This window comes from Clarias gariepinus, chromosome 7 (assembly GCF_024256425.1).
Source record: "Clarias gariepinus isolate MV-2021 ecotype Netherlands chromosome 7, CGAR_prim_01v2, whole genome shotgun sequence".
Taxonomy (NCBI): Eukaryota; Metazoa; Chordata; class Actinopteri; order Siluriformes; family Clariidae; genus Clarias; species Clarias gariepinus.
The window spans coordinates 3,345,366-3,365,963 of NC_071106.1; the positions used below are offsets into that span (position 1 = coordinate 3,345,366).

The 20,598-nt window shown below is 45.7% G+C and overlaps 1 protein-coding gene across 1 annotated transcript in view; it reads right to left on the reverse strand.

The window, feature by feature from the left end:
* Positions 1–20,598, reverse strand: part of LOC128527620 (protein NLRC3-like) — a 446,994-nt gene that overhangs the window by 205,905 nt on the left and 220,491 nt on the right. Inside the window, exon 15 of the mRNA XM_053500085.1 lies at positions 4,708–4,881. Within this exon, the coding sequence (XP_053356060.1) occupies positions 4,708–4,881 (174 nt within the window). The remainder of the gene's footprint in view (positions 1–4,707; positions 4,882–20,598) is intronic.

The following is a 20,598-nucleotide window of genomic DNA, read 5'->3' on the forward strand; positions in this document are numbered from 1 at the left end:
TCAGTTGTATTTCTTAATGTTCCAGGTCTGTCAGATTTCTGTGCTGTTTCTTTATGATGCTGCACATTAATGCTTTAGAACAGTTGTCCATTTTAATAGGAACATCTGAACATCGACACATCTTTGCAGCTATATAATCGGCTGATCATGTTGCAGCAGTACAGTTCATAAAATTATGTAAATACAGGTCAGAAGCTTCGGGTAAAGCTCACACTGAACATCAGAACGAAGGATATTTGTGATCTCTGTAACTATAACTGTGACATGGTTGTTGGTACCAGAATGACCTGTACAAAGTATTTCAGAAACTTATGATCTCTTGGGATTTTCACACACAACAGTCTTTGCAGTAGATACAGAATGATCCAAAAACATAAAACATTGAGCTCTGCAGGATAAATAATGTGTAAGGCAGTGGAGACTGTGACAGTTGTAAAGATGAACTGATTAAACGAGTGAAATAGGGCGTGCTTCTGCTCAGTTTGAATAAAAGCCTGCAGCCAAACTGGCCCTTGATTAAAGACCTCTGCTCTACACTTTATAGTGAAACATATAGTCAACAGAAATTACTGTTTTTCAGCTTGATCAGCCTCAACCGATCACTTGGGATGAAACCAATTCTGTGCGTGTGCACAAGCATCCGAGTGGCGCAACGGAAACACTTTTTATGGCATTACAATATCAAAAGTTGTTTACATTAAAACCCTCTGATCGACCTTTTTCTCCAAACTCTGAGCAAATTAGTCTCAAACCCACACATTACACACACTTACACTTACAGGCTTACACTGGCTCAAGACTGTGAACGTATTTGAGGTGGTAAAATGTTGCCATTTTTAATAACCCTACATGTAGTACACTCTAAACTATTCACACATCGGCATCCTGTGTGGCAGGAGTGAATTATTAGTGACGTTTGTTTAAAAATAATAATTATGGCAGATGGCCCTTGGTTTTAAGTGAGAAAACTAATATAAGGAACGGGCTACAGTACATTTAATTATTCATGTTCAATTCAGTTGTGAAGCTGTTGAATAAAGCTAAGGTCAAAAAACCTTTCAGTTATGAAAACTTTTTGTCATGTTTTTTTCAAGTCAAGTTCAAGGTCTTAAAATTGTGATGAAAACAAAACAAAAAACATTAACATTGAATTAGGATACTTATAAAATTGTAATAATTACAGAATTGCAATATTAATTGAATCGACACCTAAGTATTGTGATGACATTGTAGTGGGTGATTTCCAGGCCTACTGACGATGTCCCTGTACATAAAGTCATCTCCATGAAGACATGTTGTGTTAAGAGTGTGTTGGAGTGGAAGAAATTGGGTGTTCTGCGCAGAGCCCTGACTGAACTCAACCCAAGTATGAGGAAGTCTAACCTGGACATTCTTGAAGATGATTGACAGCTGAAGAATTAAGAAACTGATTCACTACACTTTATAGTTAAAAAAGCTGTTAATCTATTTATAACAGATTAACAAGTATTATAACAAACAAACTAAATCACTGCTCCTAACCATGATGATGATGATATTTAAAATTTTATATAAAATTTAACTTTGAGGAGTCCATTTTATTTTACATTAGACAATCAATGAACAAATTTACATCAAATTTTTCAATTAATGAAAAAACGACCTTTCATGAGTGACTGTTCCCTCTTTAAAGGTAATAAAGAGTGGCATTGACCGGTCACTCTTAAAGGACACACAGCTGGATCCAGGAGACCTTGGCCTTATCTCAGTTCCACTAAAGAGTAAAGAGAAATGTCTTAGCATGTTTATCTTCTAAAGTCTCTAAATTTAACATACATTCTGCATCTGATGTTTATGTAAATCATGGTAACTGGTCCTGGTTCTGGTCACACAGAATTTCTTACTAGGTGTGTTTTTTTTTTCTTTTTTTCCTAAATTGCTAATCTAAACTACTTACCTTTTCATCTCTCCCAGCTCCTCTTTTAGACTCTTTTCAGATGTCATTTCCTCACACTCCACTGACATTATTTTAGAAAGTCAAACTTCTTATAGCATAAATTTAAATTAATCCTGGTGAGTAAAAAATCAGAGATTAGGAAATTACTGATATACAGTAAGCATCCAATTCCTTCACAGTATCATGTAAATACAGATGTTCACTCTCTCCAACAGCCTGATGGAGCTCAAATGATATGGAAGTTTCAATAAACTAAGCCTTTGTAAAGAGATATTTTATATAATGTTAAATATAAAGATCAAGATTCTTTGTTAATATGAGTGAATACAAAAATATATACTGTAGGTACAAACTGCATGAGAATAAAACACTTCAGAAAGAGTCGCATTTACTCGACAGAACTTCTTAAGGAAATAAAAGCATTGTGTTTCTATCACATGAAGGTTTATCAGTCAAAACAGAAACATTAAATAATCATTATGAGGAGTTCTGATCTGACATTTCTGCATTTTACTCTAAAATGGGACTCTGTGTGTGTGTGTGTGTGTGTGTGTGTGTGTGTGTGTGTGTGTGTGTGTGTGTGTGTGTGTTATCAAATCAGGAAGTGGCACTGTGTTTATGGGTTTATTGCTGATTATTTTATTCGTGAAAAGAAGAAAAATGTAGTGGAAATATGTCATGAATTGTTAGAATGAATATTAATGTGATTCTCGCATTACAGTGAACAACTGTAAACTATAGACATCTGTAAGAAACACCACAGGACACACACACACCTATTTATTTCCCACCGGTTTAGTTACTGCATTAACACTGTGTTTTTTGCCCCGCAAATAAAGTGACAATTTCTTTACCCGCCCCAACCCGACCCGCGGGTTACCAGACGACCCGCGCATCACTAGTGTATACTATATACAGTGGTGTGAAAAACTATTTGCCCCCTTCCTGATTTCTTATTCTTTTGCATGTTTGTCACACTTAAATGTTTCTGCTCATCAAAAACCGTTAACTATTAGTCAAAGATAACATAATTGAACACAAAATGCAGTTTTTAAATGAAGATTATGTTATTAAGGGAGAAAAAAAACTCCAAATCTACATGGCCCTGTGTGAAAAAGTAATTGCCCCCCCTTGTTAAAAAATAACTTAACTGTGGTTTATCACAGTTAAAAGTTCAATTTCTGTAGTCACCCCCAGGCCTGATTACTGCCACACCTGTTTCAATCAAAAAATCACTTAAATAGGAGCTACCTGACACAGAGAAGTAGACCAAAAGCACCTCAAAAGCTAGACATTATGCCAAGATCCAAAGAAATTCAGAAAAAAATTAGAACAAAAGTAATTGAGATCTATCAGGCTGGTAAAGGTTATAAAGCCATTTCCAAAGCCTTGGGACTCCAGCGAACCACAGTGAGAGCCATCATCCACAAATGGCAAAAACATGGAACAGTGGTGAACCTTCCCAGGAGTGGCCAGCCGACCAAAATTACCCCAAGAGCGCAGAGACAACTCATCCGAGAGGCCACAAAAGACCCCAGGACAACAACTAAAGAACTGCAGGCCTCACTTGCCTCAATTAAGGTCAGTGTTCACGACTCCACCAAAAGAAAGAGACTGGGCAAAAACGGCCTGCATGGCAGATTTCCAAGGCGCAAACCACTTAAGCAAAAAGAACATCAAGGCTCGTCTCAATTTTGCTAAAAAACATCTCAATGATTGCCAAGACTTTTGGGAAAATACCTTGTGTACCGACGAGACAAAAGTTTAACTTTTTGGAAGGTGCGTGTCCCTTTACATCTGGCGTAAAAGTAACACAGCATTTCAGAAAAAGAACACCATACCAACAGTAAAATATGGGGGTGGTAGTGTGATGGTCTGGGGTTGTTTTGCTGCTTCAGGATCTGGATGGCTTGCTGTGATAGATGGAACCATGAATTCTACTGTCTACCAAAAAATCCTGAAGGAGAATGTCCAGCCATCTGTTCGTCAACTCAAGCTGAAGCGATCTTGGGTGCTGCAGCAGGACATTGACCCAAAACACACCAGCAAATCCACCTCTGAATGGCTGAAGAAAAACAAAATGAAGACTTTGGAGTGGCCCAGTCAAAGTCCTGACCTGAATCCTATTGAGATGTTGTGGCAAGGCGGTTCATGCTAGAAAACTCTCAAATAAAGCTGAATTACAACAATTCTGCAAAGATGAGTGGGCCAAAATTCCTCCAGAGCTCTGTAAAAGACTCGTTGCAAGTTATCGCAAACGCTTGATTGCAGTTATTGCTGCTAAGGGTGGCCCAATCAGTTATTAGGTTCAGGGGGCAATTACTTTTTCACACAGGGCCATGTAAGTTTGGATTTTTTTTCACCCTAAATAATAAAAACCATCATTTAAAAACTGCATTTTGTGTTTACTTGTGTTATCTTTGACTAATAGTTAAATGTGTTTGATGATCAGAAACATTTAAGTGTGACAAACATGCAAAAGAATAAGAAATCAGGAAGGGGGCAAATAGTTTTTCACACCACTGTATATATTCCTCTTAATCATGAGGTTCATCCTGGTCAGTGGTGAATGCGGTGCCTATGGTGTGATTGCTGGACATGTGCCCGGAACACACACTGCACTTCAGTCCTTCACAAACATTCACATACTTCAAGAAATAATTTACCAGGATAAAAAAAAAAAAACACAAGCACCCTGGAGCTGTGAGTTGGAAACACCAACTACTGGTTTTAAGGAGAATGAGAATAGGTGCAGAAATCAGAACACACACCTGAGTTTCTCAGGTCTGCAGTGTGGATCCTTCAGTAGAACAGAGAGCTGCTTCACTCCTGAGTCTCCAGATATTTTCCCACTCAGATCCAGTTCTCTCTGCAGTAAAGGGTTTGTACCCAGAAGCTCAGTTAAAGAAGCACAGGCTTCCTCCGCCTCAGCACTTTTCAACAGACTGCAAAAAAAAATCACACAAACAGTACAAGTGTAAAGAATTAGACTTTAGATCTATTAGCCTGATATCTACACCCAGCCGGTGAAGTAGCTGATGAAAGAAAAGTAAAAATTATTAAATATGTTATTACAGCAGAATCTTATAAATATAATTTGTTCCAGAAGCGTGCTTGTGTATTAAATCACTTGTATATCAAAGTGACTTCCCCCCATAAGAAATAATGATATCTCAGACGACAGGAGCAAAAAACGAGTACAAGCTCAGACACCAACCCAGTAGACAGACGATACACAACAGATGCACGACAACCTAAACAACACACAGGTGATCACAAGGAAACCCATGTGATACAGGTGCATCCTGGGAAATTAAGTCCCAGCCAAAGTCCACATACAGTAAACTACAAGAGTCCATGGGCACAAGGCGCCCTCTAGAGGTTATTCCTGACACAGTAATTAGATTAAGTCGATCTGCCAGGAGACTTAATTAACAATAATTATCTGAATAACTAGTGAAAACTGTCTTTGTAATAACGGTGTTCAGCGTCCCGAGCCATGGCCCGGGTCATCTCCAGACCTAAACCCAATAGAACACTGTTGTACAGATGAACAGTGAAGAAGGCAGGAGCAGTAAGGAAACCGTCTTCTGTACATGATCTTCAGGAAGTGATCAAGCAGACACCAGAGTACAGCAGACGTGTTTCTGACTATATACCCAACTGGATCCAACAGGTTTCCTAATGTTACTGACATTTTATGGCACCACAGGAGCCCATGAAAAACTATTTGCATTGCTAAACAGTGATTTATTTGTTGTGCTCCAACACAATATCAACACCACAGTTTTCAGCACAAGGCAGGATTTCATCAAAACAGTACAGTACAAGTAACATATTTAAACATATTTACTTTCTACGGGTTCTGTGAGGGGACACATGCACAGTACCTGTAAAAACTCCTTGGCTCACTGTTTCTCTCCAAGCAGTAAGCAGTAATTTAGGAACTTACTCTAGAATTGTCAAGCAACGATACCAACTCAGATAGTAAGGTGATATTCACACAGCATTGTCTAACAAAACCCATTCCTAACATTAACAAGGTTTGCTAAATATAAATGCTCGAGTTACTCACATGTCAGCACTGAAGTAAGCCCTAAACACATTTTCACAAACTCGACAGCCTGCTAAGGATAAACTTCATGCATTGCTTCTGGTAGTACAACCTTTATAAATAAAATACTGTCAAGAAAATAAAGAAAAAGGTTTAAATAACTGTTCAGGTTGTTGGTGTAGATGCCAATAATTGCAGAGTTGAGGACGAAGGACTTTTTCGTGTGGCCTCTTCAGAATAAAAACTTTGCAGCAAGTTCCTATATACTTGACTGAAAATTATCTTTTAAATTGCTGCTGCTACACAAAACAAATTACTTCGATAGAACGGTAATGAGATTTGATCAGTTTCCACAAATATACTGAAATTTACTGTTATTTAAAACATTAGCAAATAAGACTGGACCACAATGCATTGCAAAATACAAGATAACTGTATTAAATAAATACGGAAGACTACTGTTAAAAAGTGCAAAATATTTCCCAGAATACATTGTTCTCTACAGCAAATTACTGCTTTAATGAAAAGCAGTACATTACTGTCAGATTTTGGCGTTTTTTTTTATCAAACCCTTGTTCTACACACAAAGTAGTGCCCTTGATCAGGGGTTAAAGAGGGATTTGGGATTTAGCCTTGTGTCAAAAACTTGCTACCTTTGTAGTTAGAAATAATCTTGCAGAAGACCTGGCATTAATTTCATGTACTATTAAATTTATCAGAGATGGCATAATATTAATATTTTTATATTATGATTAAACAAGTGATCTAAGCTATTAGTCTGCATACTATTATAACATTTATTTATAAGTTATATAGTACGTTGCAATAATATACAGTACATTTTATAATGTACCATTTTTTGTTTCAATGTATTTTTCAATATTTTATTTCAGAGATGTGTAATGGCCATAGTTACAGCAACAGGTATCCAAGATGTTTATGTTACCAGGGTAACGCATAGAGGAAATGTACGTATTGACATCGTCAAATGGAGTTTCGTTTGTAGGAATTTTGTCCAGGGAAGTTTCCTTAAAGCAGTCGTGCTCAACTCTGGTCTTGGACGATCATCCGCCCATCTTACAGTGGTGGCCAAAAGTATTAAGACAGCATACAGTATGGCTTGTATTTTATTGATGAAACAAATTTAAGTCATGACTTTTACCTTATGACTGCACAAAAATGCATTGGGAATTTTAAAGATCTGTCCCAAAAAAATTTCTGTACATGATATTAAGGAAGCGATCAAGCAGGGACGGACTGATTGTCCTTGCTGAATTGTGTTGTTAGTTGCGTCCAAAGCGTGAAGAAGTGAATTGCACTTTTTTTTAGACCTCTACCTTGAGACCTGTCCAACTTGGGTGTCCCACTTGAAGACTAAGCTCCTGCTGGTATAGCTCTTAAGGTCACTGAGGCACGCAAACCCCCTGACCACAATAAGGTGGCAATTCCTCAGGCGGGTAACTGAAAATTTTAAATTAAAAAAAAAAATATATATATATATATCCTTAGTCCAGATTTTGATGATTTCTTAACATTTAAAATTTTTTATTTCAGGGGACGCTGCCCTCCCCTGGTAAAGCCAGCCTCGCAGCTCATTCTTATACTTACCATCGTGTGAGAGTCAGTCTTTGTTACACATGTAAGCTTTATGTTCTGGGAACTAAGACGATTTGTTGGTCTGTTTTAAGGCCTACAGAGAGATCTGTTATGTGATTTTAAACTGATGTAAAGTTAGCCTTGTGTGGTGAATAGGACAGGGTTGTGATTTTGAAGTTGCTGAATTTTTTTTTTTCACAGATTTGGTGGTTTCTTTATCACATACGTTTCCTGTCAATGATATAATCCATTATGGTAATACTTAGTTTTAATTTGCTAATAAGCATGACATTCTTGGTCTAACTACAGTTCTACATGATCAGAATCTCATAAAATAGATCCATAGACAGAAAGAAAGAAAGAAAGAAAGAAAGAAAGAAAAGGTCTATTTTTACCTGAACCTGGATTTTGGCAGCCTGAATTTGTGAGGTTTCAAAATAATCATATTATTTGTAATAATTAATTGCTGTTTGGAATTTATTCAAGTACTTAACATACAGTCAGCCTCTTGTCCATGTCTATCCGCGCACAGACTGATTAGGAGAAAAATATATTAGTAAAATGATTTAGTCAGTTATCTTAACTATCCTAAATACAGTAACATTAACATTTATCAGCTACAGGAAACTTTACTGTCCTCAATACCTTCATACCGACATCAAGTATCTTATTACACACATTATGTTGTTATTTAACTCTGTGTATTAAGTTCAAGTTCAAGTTCAAGTAGGCTTTATTGTCATTACAACCATATACAGTTAGTACACAGTGAAACGAAACAACGTTCCTCCAGGACCAAGGTGCCACATGCAACATAAATTTACAACATAAATTAACAGAGACACTAAACTAGCTAACCAAGAGGCCTAGTTAGCTGGCTAGCAGAGACAGGACAGAGAGACCTAACATAAATTACAACATAAATTAACAAAAAACTAACTAGCTAAGTATAACATTTTTAAAGACAACATAAAGTGCATGTGCAAATGTGCAAACAAGAGCAACAACAAAGTTACAATGCGCAACCACGACATAACAGAAGATAAAATATGGTGTTGAGGTAGTGGGTAAACATAAACATTTTTAAAAACAGCAGCAAGAATTAAGGAATTAGTGCAAAAAGTAGTCCAGTAATGATCATTGTGCAAAAGAGATAAACAGTGAAGCATTTACAGGTTGGTGTGTTTGATAATTTGGTAGTGTAGGTCAGTGTGTCTGCGTCTTTGTTGATTAGTCAGTCCAGTCCCAATATTTTGAGGTAGTTGAGTTAAGCTGAGTGATAATGTTTGTGTGTGTGTGTATGTTTGTGTTTATCAGTCCAGTCCCTTTTTGTTGAGGAGACAGATGACTGTAGGAAAAAGCTGTTGCACAGTCTGGATGTGTGTGCCCGAATGCTTCGGTACCTTTTTTCAGATGGCAGGAGTGTGAAGTGTGTGTGAGAGGGGTGTGTCTGATCAGCCACAATGCTGGTGGCTTTGCGGATGCAGGGTGTGGTGTGGATGTCTTCAATAGAGGGAAGAGAGACATTGATGATCTTCTCCGCTGTCCTCACTATCCGCTGTAGGGTTTTGCGGTCTGATATGGCACAATTCCCAAACCAGACAGTGATGCAGCCGCTCAGGATGCTCTCGATAGTTCCTCTATAGAAGGTGGTCAGGATCCGTGGTGGAAGCTGGGCCTTCCTCAGTCTTCTCAAAAAGAAGAAACGCTGTTGGGCTTTCTTGTGTAGGGAGCTGGTGTTGAGGGACCAGCTGAGGTCCTTCTCTAGGTGGACACCCAGGAATTTGGTGCTTTCGACGATTCCCACAGAGTCTCACTACTCACTAAAGTCAACAACCATCTCCTTTGTCTTGTCAACATTTAGAGACAGGTTGTTGTCTTTACACCAGTCCGTTAGCCTCTGCACTTCCTCTCTGTACGCTGACTCGTCGTTCTTGCTAATGAGACCCACCACGGTTGTGTCATCAGCGAACTTAATGATGTGGTTCGAACTGTGTCTTGCTGCACAGTCGTGAGTCAGCAGTGTGAACAGCAGCGGACTGAGCACACAGCCTTGGGGGGCCCCAGTGCTCAGTGTGGTGGTGCTGGAGGCGCAGTTGCCGATCCGTACTGACTGAGGCCTACCGGTCAGAAAGTCCAGGATCCAGTTGCAGAGGGAGGTGTTCAGGCCCTACAGGTTCAGCTTCCCAATCAGTTGTTGGGGGATGATGGTGTTGAATTCTGAGCTGAAATCTATGTACAGCATTCGAACATATGTGTCCATCTTGTTAAGGTGTGTGAGGGCAAGATGGAGTGTAGTGGAGATGGCGTCGTCCGTTGAGCGGTTAGGACGATACGCAAATTGCAGTGGGTCCAGTGAGGAGGGCAGTCCAGTGAGGAGGGCAGCAGGGTCTTTATGTGTCTCATGACGAGCCGCTTGAAGCACTTTATGATGGTGGGTGTGAGTGCAACGGGACGGTAGTCTTTGAGACAGGACACAGTAGACTTCTTAGGCATAGGGACAATGGTGGTTGACTTGAAACACATGGGAACGACGGCTCTGCTAAGAGAGATTGTGAAGATATTTAAAACATTTTCCAGCTGTTCAGCATATTCTCTGAGCGCTCTGCCAGGGATTGCAGGCTTTACATGGGTTGACTCAGTGTAGAGTTTTTTTCACATAAGCTGTGGTGAGACACACCACCTGGTCGTTCGGAGGAGGGGTGGACTTCCTCGCTGCCACGTTGTTCTGCCTGTCAAACCGAGCATAAAAGTTGTTCAGCGCATCTGGGAGGGAGCCGTCACTGTCACAGGCAGGTGATGTCGTCCTGTAGTTTGTAATGGCTTGTAAGCCCTGCCACATGTGCCGTGTGTCGCCGCTGTCCCTAAAGTGTTTGTAGATTCTCTGGGCGTGTGCGCGCTTTGCCTCTTTGATGGCCCGAGATAGTTTGGCCCTTGCTGTTCTGAGGGCCACCTTGTCTCCCGCTTTGAAGGCAGAGTCTCTGGTCCTCAGAAATGCACGCACTTCCGCAGTAATCCACGGTTTCTGGTTGGGTCGTAAGATGATGCTCTTGGAAACAGTGACGTCATGGCTGCACTTGTTGATGTAGCTGGTCACTGATGACGTGTACTCCTCCAAGTCAGTGGAGTCGCCGTAAGTTGCAGCCTCCCTAAACATGTTCCAGTCAGTGCACTCGAAACAGTCCTGAAGAGCAGAGATGGCTCCTGCTGGCCAGGTTCTCACCTGCTTCAGAACCGGTTTTGAGCGCCTGACGAGTGGTCTGTATGCTGGAATTAGCATAACAGAGATGTGGTCTGAGTAGCCGAGGTGGGGGCGGGGCTCTGCCCGATATGCGCCAGGGATGTTTGTGTAAACAAGATCCAGCGTGTTTTTCCCTTTCGTTGCAAAGTCCACATACTGATGGAATCTAGGAAGCACTGACTTGAGATTTGCATGGTTGAAATCTCCAGCAACAATAAACAGTCCATCCGGGTGTGTATTTTGCAGTTCACTGATCTTTGTATACAGTTCCCATAGCGCTTCCTTAGCATTAGCGCTAGGTGGAATGTACACTCCGATAATGAAAACAGTGGTGAATTTCTGCGGTAAATAAAAAGGTCTGCATCTAACACAAACTCCACCAGCGATGAGCAATAACTAGAAACTAGCACAGAGTTCTTGCACCATTTCGTGTTGATGTAAACACACAAGCCGCCACCGCGAGTCTTACCGCACAGAGCTGCATTTCTGTCGGCGCGAAACGAGGCTAGCCCGTCTAGCTGAATAGCGGCGTCCGGTACTCTGTCGCTGAGCCATGTCTCCGTGAAAACAAAGACACAGCAGTCTCTAACCTCACGCTGTGTAGCCTGCTGGAGTCGGATGTAGTCCAGTTTATTGTCCAGAGAGCAGACGTTGGATAAGATGATGGACGGGAGAGCCGGCCGGCTAGGTTTTCTTTGTTTTTGTTCTTTAAGGTAGTTTACAGCGTTTTAAAACCGGCAAAATTACCACCATGGGGTACATTAGTTATGATAGAGACACTCTTGTTTCTATTGGTATACAATGTACTCACAATTCGACGTTTTTAACTCCGGATCCGAGCTGGCCGAGTGAGATCCTGAGGGACAACAAAGGACGCGACGCGAAGCGGCGGCCCCGAGGGAAACGAGCCGGCGTCAGGAACAGGCTGAGAGCCCGTGCACACCGCGCACCTCTGCCTAGCATCCTGCTCGCCAACGTCCAGTCACTGGAAAACAAGCTCGATGACCTCAGGGCCAGGATAAAGTTCCAGAGAGACATTCGGGACTGCAATCTCCTCTGCTTCACCGAGACATGGCTGAACCCAGCGGTGCCGGACCACGCCATCCAGCCGGCCGAGTTCTTCTCGGTTCACCGCATGGACAGGACGCGGGACTCGGGGAAGTCAAGGGGAGGCGGCGTGTGTTTAATGGTGAACAGCAGCTGGTGCAACAGCGCGAGCGTTGTTCCTCTCACACGCTCCTGCACACCAAACCTGGAACTACTGTCCATCATGTGTCGTCCTTTTTACCTTCCTCGGGAGTTTACATCGGTCATAATCAGCGCCGTTTATATTCCACCACAAGCGGACACGGACACTGCCTTATGCGAGCTGCATGAGGCACTCACACAGCAACAAACACAACACCGGGATGCTGCGCTTATTGTAGCGGGGGACTTTAATAGTGCCAACCTCAAACGCGCAGCGCCAAACTTTTATCAGCATATCACCTGCCCCACCAGGGGCGAAAGGACACTGGACCACTGCTATACAACGGTCAAGGACGGCTACAAGGCACAATCTTGTCCACCGTTTGGTAAATCCGACCACGCCGCCATCTTCCTCATGCCAAAATACAAACAAAGGCTGAAACAGGAAGTTCCGGTTCAGAGGGAGGTCGCGCGCTGGACGGACCAATCGGTGGCCGCGTTACAGGACGCACTCGATGACGCAGACTGGGACATGTTCAGAAACAGCTCCGATGGTGACGTCAGCGTGTTTACGGAAGCGGTTGTGGGATTCATCGGGAAATTAGCGGACGATACCGTAGAAAAAAAGACTATTAAAACGTTTCCCAACCAGAAGCCGTGGGTGGATAAAACCATCCGCGATGCTCTGAGATCTCGCACCGCTGCCTACAACACGGGACTCGCGTCGGGGGACATGGAACCGTACAAGGCTGCGTCATACAGCGTCCGGAAGGCGGTGAAAGAGGCGAAGCAGCGCTACGGGAGGAAACTAGAGTCACAACTCCAACAGAGTGACTCTAGGAGCCTGTGGCAGGGATTGAGAACAATAACGGATTATAAAGCACCAACATCCGGTATGATAAACGCAGACGTGTCTCTGGCAGATGAGCTGAACACTTTCTATGCTCGCTTCGAGGCTGCAGCTAAGGACGCTAGCGATGCTAATGCTAGCGGCGCTAACGGCTGCAGACAGGAAGTCACTGCCAGCACCGGAAGCGCGTTCATCATCACCGAGCACGACGTGAGGCGAGCCTTCAAGAGAGTGAACACCAGGAAAGCAGCAGGACCAGACGGCATCTCAGGCCGTCTCCTCAGAGCCTGCGCAGACCAGCTAGCACCTGTGTTCACTGAGATATTCAACATCTCTTTATCTCAGTCGGTGATCCCCACATGCTTCAAAGAGTCCATCATTGTTCCTGTCCCAAAGAAACCTCATCCTGCTTCACTCAATGACTATCGCCCTGTAGCCCTCACTTCAGTAGTGATGAAGTGCTTTGAACGCCTGGTCAGAGACTTCATCATCTCTTCACTACCAGACACACTCGACCCACTACAGTTCGCTTATCGTCCAAACCGTTCCACGGACGATGCAATCTCTCATCTCCTCCATACATCTCTCACTCACCTGGACACTCGGAGGGGGAATTATGTGAAAATGCTCTTCATCGACTACAGTTCTGCATTTAATACCATAATTCCCTCCACACTTACCACCAAGCTGGAGCACCTGGGACTCAGCTCATCTATGTGTCAGTGGATCTCCAACTTCCTAACTGGCAGACCACAGGCAGTAAGGATGGGCGGACATGTCTCAGCCCCTCTCACTCTCAGCACTGGAGCCCCCCAGGGTTGTGTTCTGAGCCCCCTGCTGTACTCTCTGTACACCCACGACTGCGTGGCCACTACCAGCTCCACCACCATCATCAAGTTCGCTGACGACACTGTTGTGGTGGGCCTGATCACGAACAATGATGAGACGGCCTACCTGGAGGAGGTTGGAAATCTGGAGAACTGGTGCCAGAGGAACAATCTCCTCCTGAACGTCAGTAAGACAAAGGAGCTGATAGTGGACTTTAGTACAAAGCAGGTGAGGAACTACCAGACCCCCGTCATCAACAGGAGCCCAGTGGAGAGAGTGGACAGCTTCAGATACCTCGGTGTTCACATCACGCAGGACCTGGCATGGTCCTGTCACATCAACACCGTGGTAAAAAAGGCCCGGCAGCATCTCTACCACCTCAGACGCTTGAGAGACTTTAGACTGCCCTCCAAGGTGCTCAGGAATTTCTACTCCTGCACCATCGAGAGCATCCTGACGGGAAATATCACGACCTGGTTCGGGAACAGCACCATGCAGGACAGACGAGCTCTACAGAGGGTGGTGCGATCAGCTGAGCGCATCATCCGCATCGAGCTCCCTGACCTGCACTCGATCTACAACAAGCGGTGCTTGACCAAGGCCAGGAAGATCGTGAAGGACCTCAGCCACCCCAATAACGGACTGTTTACTCTGTTGCGGTCTGGGAAGCGATTCCGCTCCTTGAAGGCCAACACAGAGAGACTGAGGAGGAGCTTCTTCCCGCAGGCGATAAGGTCTCTCAACCACAACCACACCACTATGCAGAACTACACAATATTTTCATAATTGGTCAAATCCATCAATCTTCTTACATCCATGAACACTATGGACAATTACACGCTCACCTTCCTTCATATATACACTACATGTCGTACGTTACATCCTGGACCATTGCACAAAGACACTTTAATAACTTTGCACACCTACCTTCACAACTACACTACATTTTACAGTTTTACGTTTACATCCTGGACCAGTGCACAAAGTCACTTTAATAACCTCTGCACTAAGACACTTTGTTCCATGCATATTTGCACACACCGTAAAGTATATTTCAATTTGCACAGTATATTTCTATTTTGTACATCCTATTTCTATTTTTATTTTTAGTTCTATTTTTTCATAGCACATTTCTATTTTTATTTTTAGTTCTATTTTTCCTAGTTTAATTTAATTTTGTAATTTAATTTCTATCGTATTTCTTTTATTCATATTTATTTCTTAATTGTAAAATTTAACTCTCTTTTAGGGTCAATGGCAGTCGTATAATACATTTCACTACATTTCGTACTGTGTATGTTTGTGTATGTGACAAATAAAATTTGAATTTGAAATTTGAATTTGAATTTTTTAGCCTAGCACAGACTCCCGCCCGCTTGCCGCGCTTCCGCTTCCTCGCGCTTCCGCTTCCTCGCGCACCGCTTCCGATGGCCCTTTCCCCTGGCCGCCGGCATCAGGCAACGCCGAGGCTTTGAGGCCTGGTTCGCGCAGCAAGCCGAGGTTGCGTAGCTTTTCCCGCAGCTCATCGTGGATATCATTAACCGGGTTATTTAGGTTGAAAAGTGTCTGGATGTGGTATGTACGAACACCAGTTGCGACGATATCCATACATATAGTAAAATAAACGTGCTACACACAAAACGTAAACAACGTAGCACCATTTTGGCTCCGGAGCGGCCGCTGCGTGCTACTGCCGTGCCGCCATCTTGGATCAAAGAAAGGTAAGATAATACCGTGTGTAGTGTTAGGGAGACAGCATCTTCAATGCTCCCATTTTCACATTAGGCGAACTGATGAGGGTCTAGTGTGGGTGGAAGGCTTTTCTTGAGGTGAGCTAGGACTAATCGCTCGAAGCACTTCATGAGTATGGGTGTGAGTGCAATTGGTCTGTAATCATTAAGCCACATGGAATTGGAGTGTTTAGGCCCAGGCACAATGGAGGTGGATTTAAGGCAAGTCGCCACTGTTGCTTGGGATAAGGACAGATTAAAGATGTCCGTCATGACCTCAGACAGCTGTTCAGCACAGGTTCTGAGCACACGTCCAGGTATTCCATCAGGGCCAGCAGCTTTACGTTTATTTATCCTGCTGAAGGCAGCAAAGACTTCTGCGGTGGAAAGTGAGAGAGGCTGAAAGTTCACAGGTGGTATCAACGTAGTGATTGTCTCTTGGTGACTCCGATCAAAACGAGCATAGAAATTATTAAGTTCGTTGAGGAAGGTGACTTTAGTGGATATGAGTGCAGAGTGGGTGGGTTTGTAGTCACTGATGGACTGTATGCCCTGCCACATACGCCGAGGTTCATAGTTTTTGAAATGATCTTCGATCCTCAACTTGTAGCTCCACTTGGCCTTATCAATACCCCTTTTCAGGTCAGCTCTAGATGCACTATAGGCTTGCGCATCTCCTGATCTGAAGGCAGCATTCCGGGCCTTGAGCAGGAGATTTAGGTGGTGTATATGTTCATAATGCCTTTTGTTTAGTTTGTATTTACAAATACTTGCTTAGGTGTAAATGTTTAGAATGTGTTAAATATGTGTGTAAAGCATGTCCACCCAAGTGAAAAAAAAGTATGCTAAGTATATTAAATCCAAGCATGTTTAAGTATACTTGCAGCAGACTTATGACTAGTATACTTGAAGTTTGCTATTTTGGAACAACTAATTTTGCACTAAATGTATTTAAGTTGTAATTAAATTGTACAAAAGCACAATTTTATTAAGTATACTTTTTTTATTAAGTGTATTAAGTATACTTGTGTGCTATAGATACTTAGTACACTTAAAGTATATGGCTGTGTGTGTACTAACGTACAGTACATACACTACCTGATGTCACGAACCTTCCTCTAATGTCTGTGTGAGCGTGGCATAATGTGCAGGAGGCGAGCTGGCGGTTTAGGCTTTTATTTAAGCACATAAAATAAACACAGGCATAAGTTATTTATTTAAGCACATAAAATAAACACAGGCATAAGTTTAACTCAAAGGATAATACTATAAGGGCAACAAAAGCTAGACGCCTGACTGTGCTCCAGTCAGGCTCTTTATAATCAACTTAATTACCTCACCTCGGTTCAGGTGAATTCCCACGTCACCTGACCGAGGTGCAGTCTGGGACATGCAGTCCAACTAAAACACAAACTTCAACTTAAAACAAAACAAACCCAGGCGCTTTGGCGCCCTCTAGGGGTTAACCGTTACAGTACCCCCCCCCTAAAAAACGCTCCTCGGAGCGTTACCGGAGGACCCGGACTCCCTCCCCAGCGGTCCCAGTCTGGACCCCCAATACCGAGGCGGTCGATCCCCTCTCGTGGGCAAGGCTTAAGAGCTGGGGCGACGCTCGGCGGCGGCAGCTGAGGAGCTGGGGCGACGCTCGGCGGCGGCTGAGGAGCTGGGGCGACGCTCGGCGGCGGCTGAGGAGCTGGGGCGACGCTCGGCGGCGGCTGAGGAGCTGGGGCGACGCTCGGCGGCGGCTGAGGAGCTGGAGCGACGCTCGGCGGCGGCTGAGGAGCTGGAGCGACGCTCGCGAGCTGGGCGGCGGCGGCGGCGGAGCTGGAGCGACGCTCGCTGAGCTGGGCGGCGGCGGAGCTGGAGCGACGCTCGCTGTGCTGGGCGGCGGCGGAGCTGGAGCGACGCTCGCTGTGCTGGGCGGCGGCGGCGGCGGGGCTGGAGCGCCGTCCTCAAAGCCGGGCGGCGGAGGAATCAGCAGGCCGGCCTGGAAGTCTGGCTGAGGAGCCGGAGCGTCGTTCGCTGCCTCCATCGGCAGCTGCTGAGCTGGCGCGATGTCCTCAAAGCCGGGCGGCGGAGGAAGCAGTAGGCCATCCTCGAAGCCCGGCTGAAGCGCTGGCTCGATGTCTGTGCAGCTCGGAGGCGGCTGATCGGCAGCGCCGCACACGACGCTTGGCGGCTGAGGAGTAAACGTGTCTGGCAGCCGCGGCACGTAGACCTCCGCGTTGACTACAGCCGGGAGCGGGAGGAGGAGCGCGTCGTCCAGATTAGAGAGAGGGAGAGTGTCCGGAGCTACATCGCAGTTCTCTCGAACCTGGACGAGCAGCCTTTGGAGTAGCGCCACCTGCTCCCGCAGGTCGGAAATGCGCTCTCGGTTTAGCTGTGCCAACAACGTGTAGTCCTCCTCCGTTAAGTCCTCGTCACCGTCCTGCCAGGCCTCCTCGGCCCGTGCCTCTTGGATGGTGGTTGGGACCGTGTATCTCCCCGCTGCCTCACCCTTGAACGGCGTCCGCCGAATGGCGAGTCTGCAGCCTTCCCAGCTGTGCCGCGCTCTTCTCTCTCGCTGCTCTTCGCTGTCTTCCAGCCAGTCCGCCGGTTCGATCAGCTTGCAGCCTTCCCAGCTCTGCAAGAGCTCTCTCTCCCCTTGCTCCTCGCTGTCCTCCAGCCATTCCGCCAGCTCGGGCGAGATGGTGATAGCGCCCCCCCAAAAAACGTCTGGGGGAGATTCTCTCACCTCGGTTCAGGTGAATTCCCACGTCACCTGACCGAGGTGCAGTCTGGGACATGCAGTCCAACTAAAACACAAACTTCAACTTAAAACAAAACAAACCCAGGCGCTTTGGCGCCCTCTAGGGGTTAACCGTTACACCTGACAGTAATAAATATAATACACTAAATATATACTTAAATTGTAAGTACATTACAGCTACTGCATTACAAATATATGATTAATATACTTTAAGTATATTATAATTGCAGCTGTAACATGCTGTTATATTTGTGGTCAATTACAAATACTAAAAAAGTACATTTTGTGGTTAATACAAATATACTTCATTGTATCATACAGTACATAAAACATTCTACACATACAACAGTATTGCAAATGTGTTACCAGTACACTAAAGGTGTTTAGGCTAATTTACAAATGCTAAATACATTTTCTACACTATAACATGTTTTTTAAAAACACATTACATCAGTAATATAGAGGCAGATTTTACTCATGAGTATAACAGATTTAATTCGCACAAGGTTACAAAAAACACTTTAGTTTATTTGTGTTCAACAAAACATGTTCACAAACTAAAATATAAACTGTTGTCTGAACACAGAGAAATTATTATTAGAATATATGTCCCGAACGGGGTGTTGTGGCAGGTGTTAAACGCCGTGGGCGGAAGGAGCAGGCATAGAGGCAGAGGGGTTGTGTAATAAAAAAATAAATAAATGAGTCTTTAATGATGGTTAAACACAAAGTATAAATAAAGACAAAGGAACAAACAAACTCAAATACTACTTAACGCTGTGCTAACAGGGGCTCTCTGGCGGGACACGGGCAGATGGGGAGACACATGACAGGCCCCGTGGCGAGACACGGGCAGATGGGGAGACACATGACAGGCCCCGTGGCGAGACACGGGCAGATGGGGAGACACATGACAGGCCCCGTGGCGAGACACGGGCAGATGGGGAGACACATGACAGGCCCCGTGGCGAGACACGGGCAGATGGGGAGACACATGACAGGCCCCGTGGCGAGACACGGGCAGATGGGGAGACACATGACAGGCCCCGTGGCGAGACACGGGCAGATGGGGAGACACATGACAGGCCCCGTGGCGAGACACGGGCAGATGGGGAGACACATGACAGGCCCCGTGGCGAGACACGGGCAAATGGGGAGACACGACAGGCCCCGTGGCGAGACACGGGCAGATGGGGAGACACGGGCAGATGGGGAGACACATGACAGGCCCCGTGGCGAGACACGGGCAGATGGGGAGACACGGGCAGATGGGGAGACACATGACAGGGCAGATGGGGAGACACGGGCAGATGGGGAGACACATGACAGGGCAGATGGGAAGACACGGGCAGATGGGGAGACACATGACAGGCCCCGTGGCGAGACACGGGCAGATGGGGAGACACATGACAGGCCCCGTGGCGAGACACGGGCAGATGGGGAGACACATGACAGGCCCCGTGGCGAGACACGGGCAGATGGGGAGACACATGACAGGCCCCGTGGCGAGACACGGGCAGATGGGGAGACACATGACAGGCCCCGTGGCGAGACACGGGCAGATGGGGAGACACATGACAGGCCCCGTGGCGAGACACGGGCAGATGGGGAGACACATGACAGGCCCCGTGGCGAGACACGGGCAGATGGGGAGACACATGACAGGCCCCGTGGCGAGACACGGGCAGATGGGGAGACACATGACAGGCCCCGTGGCGAGACACGGGCAGATGGGGAGACACATGACAGGCCCCGTGGCGAGACACGGGCAGATGGGGAGACACGGGCAGATGGGGAGACACATGACAGGGCAGATGGGGAGACACGGGCAGATGGGGAGACACATGACAGGGCAGATGGGAAGACACGGGCAGATGGGGAGACACATGACAGGCCCCGTGGCGAGACACGGGCAGATGGGGAGACACATGACAGGCCCCGTGGCGAGACACGGGCAGATGGGGAGACACATGACAGGCCCCGTGGCGAGACACGGGCAGATGGGGAGACACATGACAGGCCCCGTGGCGAGACACGGGCAGATGGGGAGACACATGACAGGCCCCGTGGCGAGACACGGGCAGATGGGGAGACACATGACAGGCCCCGTGGCGAGACACGGGCAGATGGGGAGACACATGACAGGCCCCGTGGCGAGACACGGGCAGATGGGGAGACACATGACAGGCCCCGTGGCGAGACACGGGCAAATGGGGAGACACGACAGGCCCCGTGGCGAGACACGGGCAGATGGGGAGACACGGGCAGATGGGGAGACACATGACAGGGCAGATGGGGAGACACGGGCAGATGGGGAGACACATGACAGGCCCCGTGGCGAGACACGGGCAGATGGGGAGACACATGACAGGCCCCGTGGCGAGACACGGGCAGATGGGGAGACACGGGCAGATGGGGAGACACAT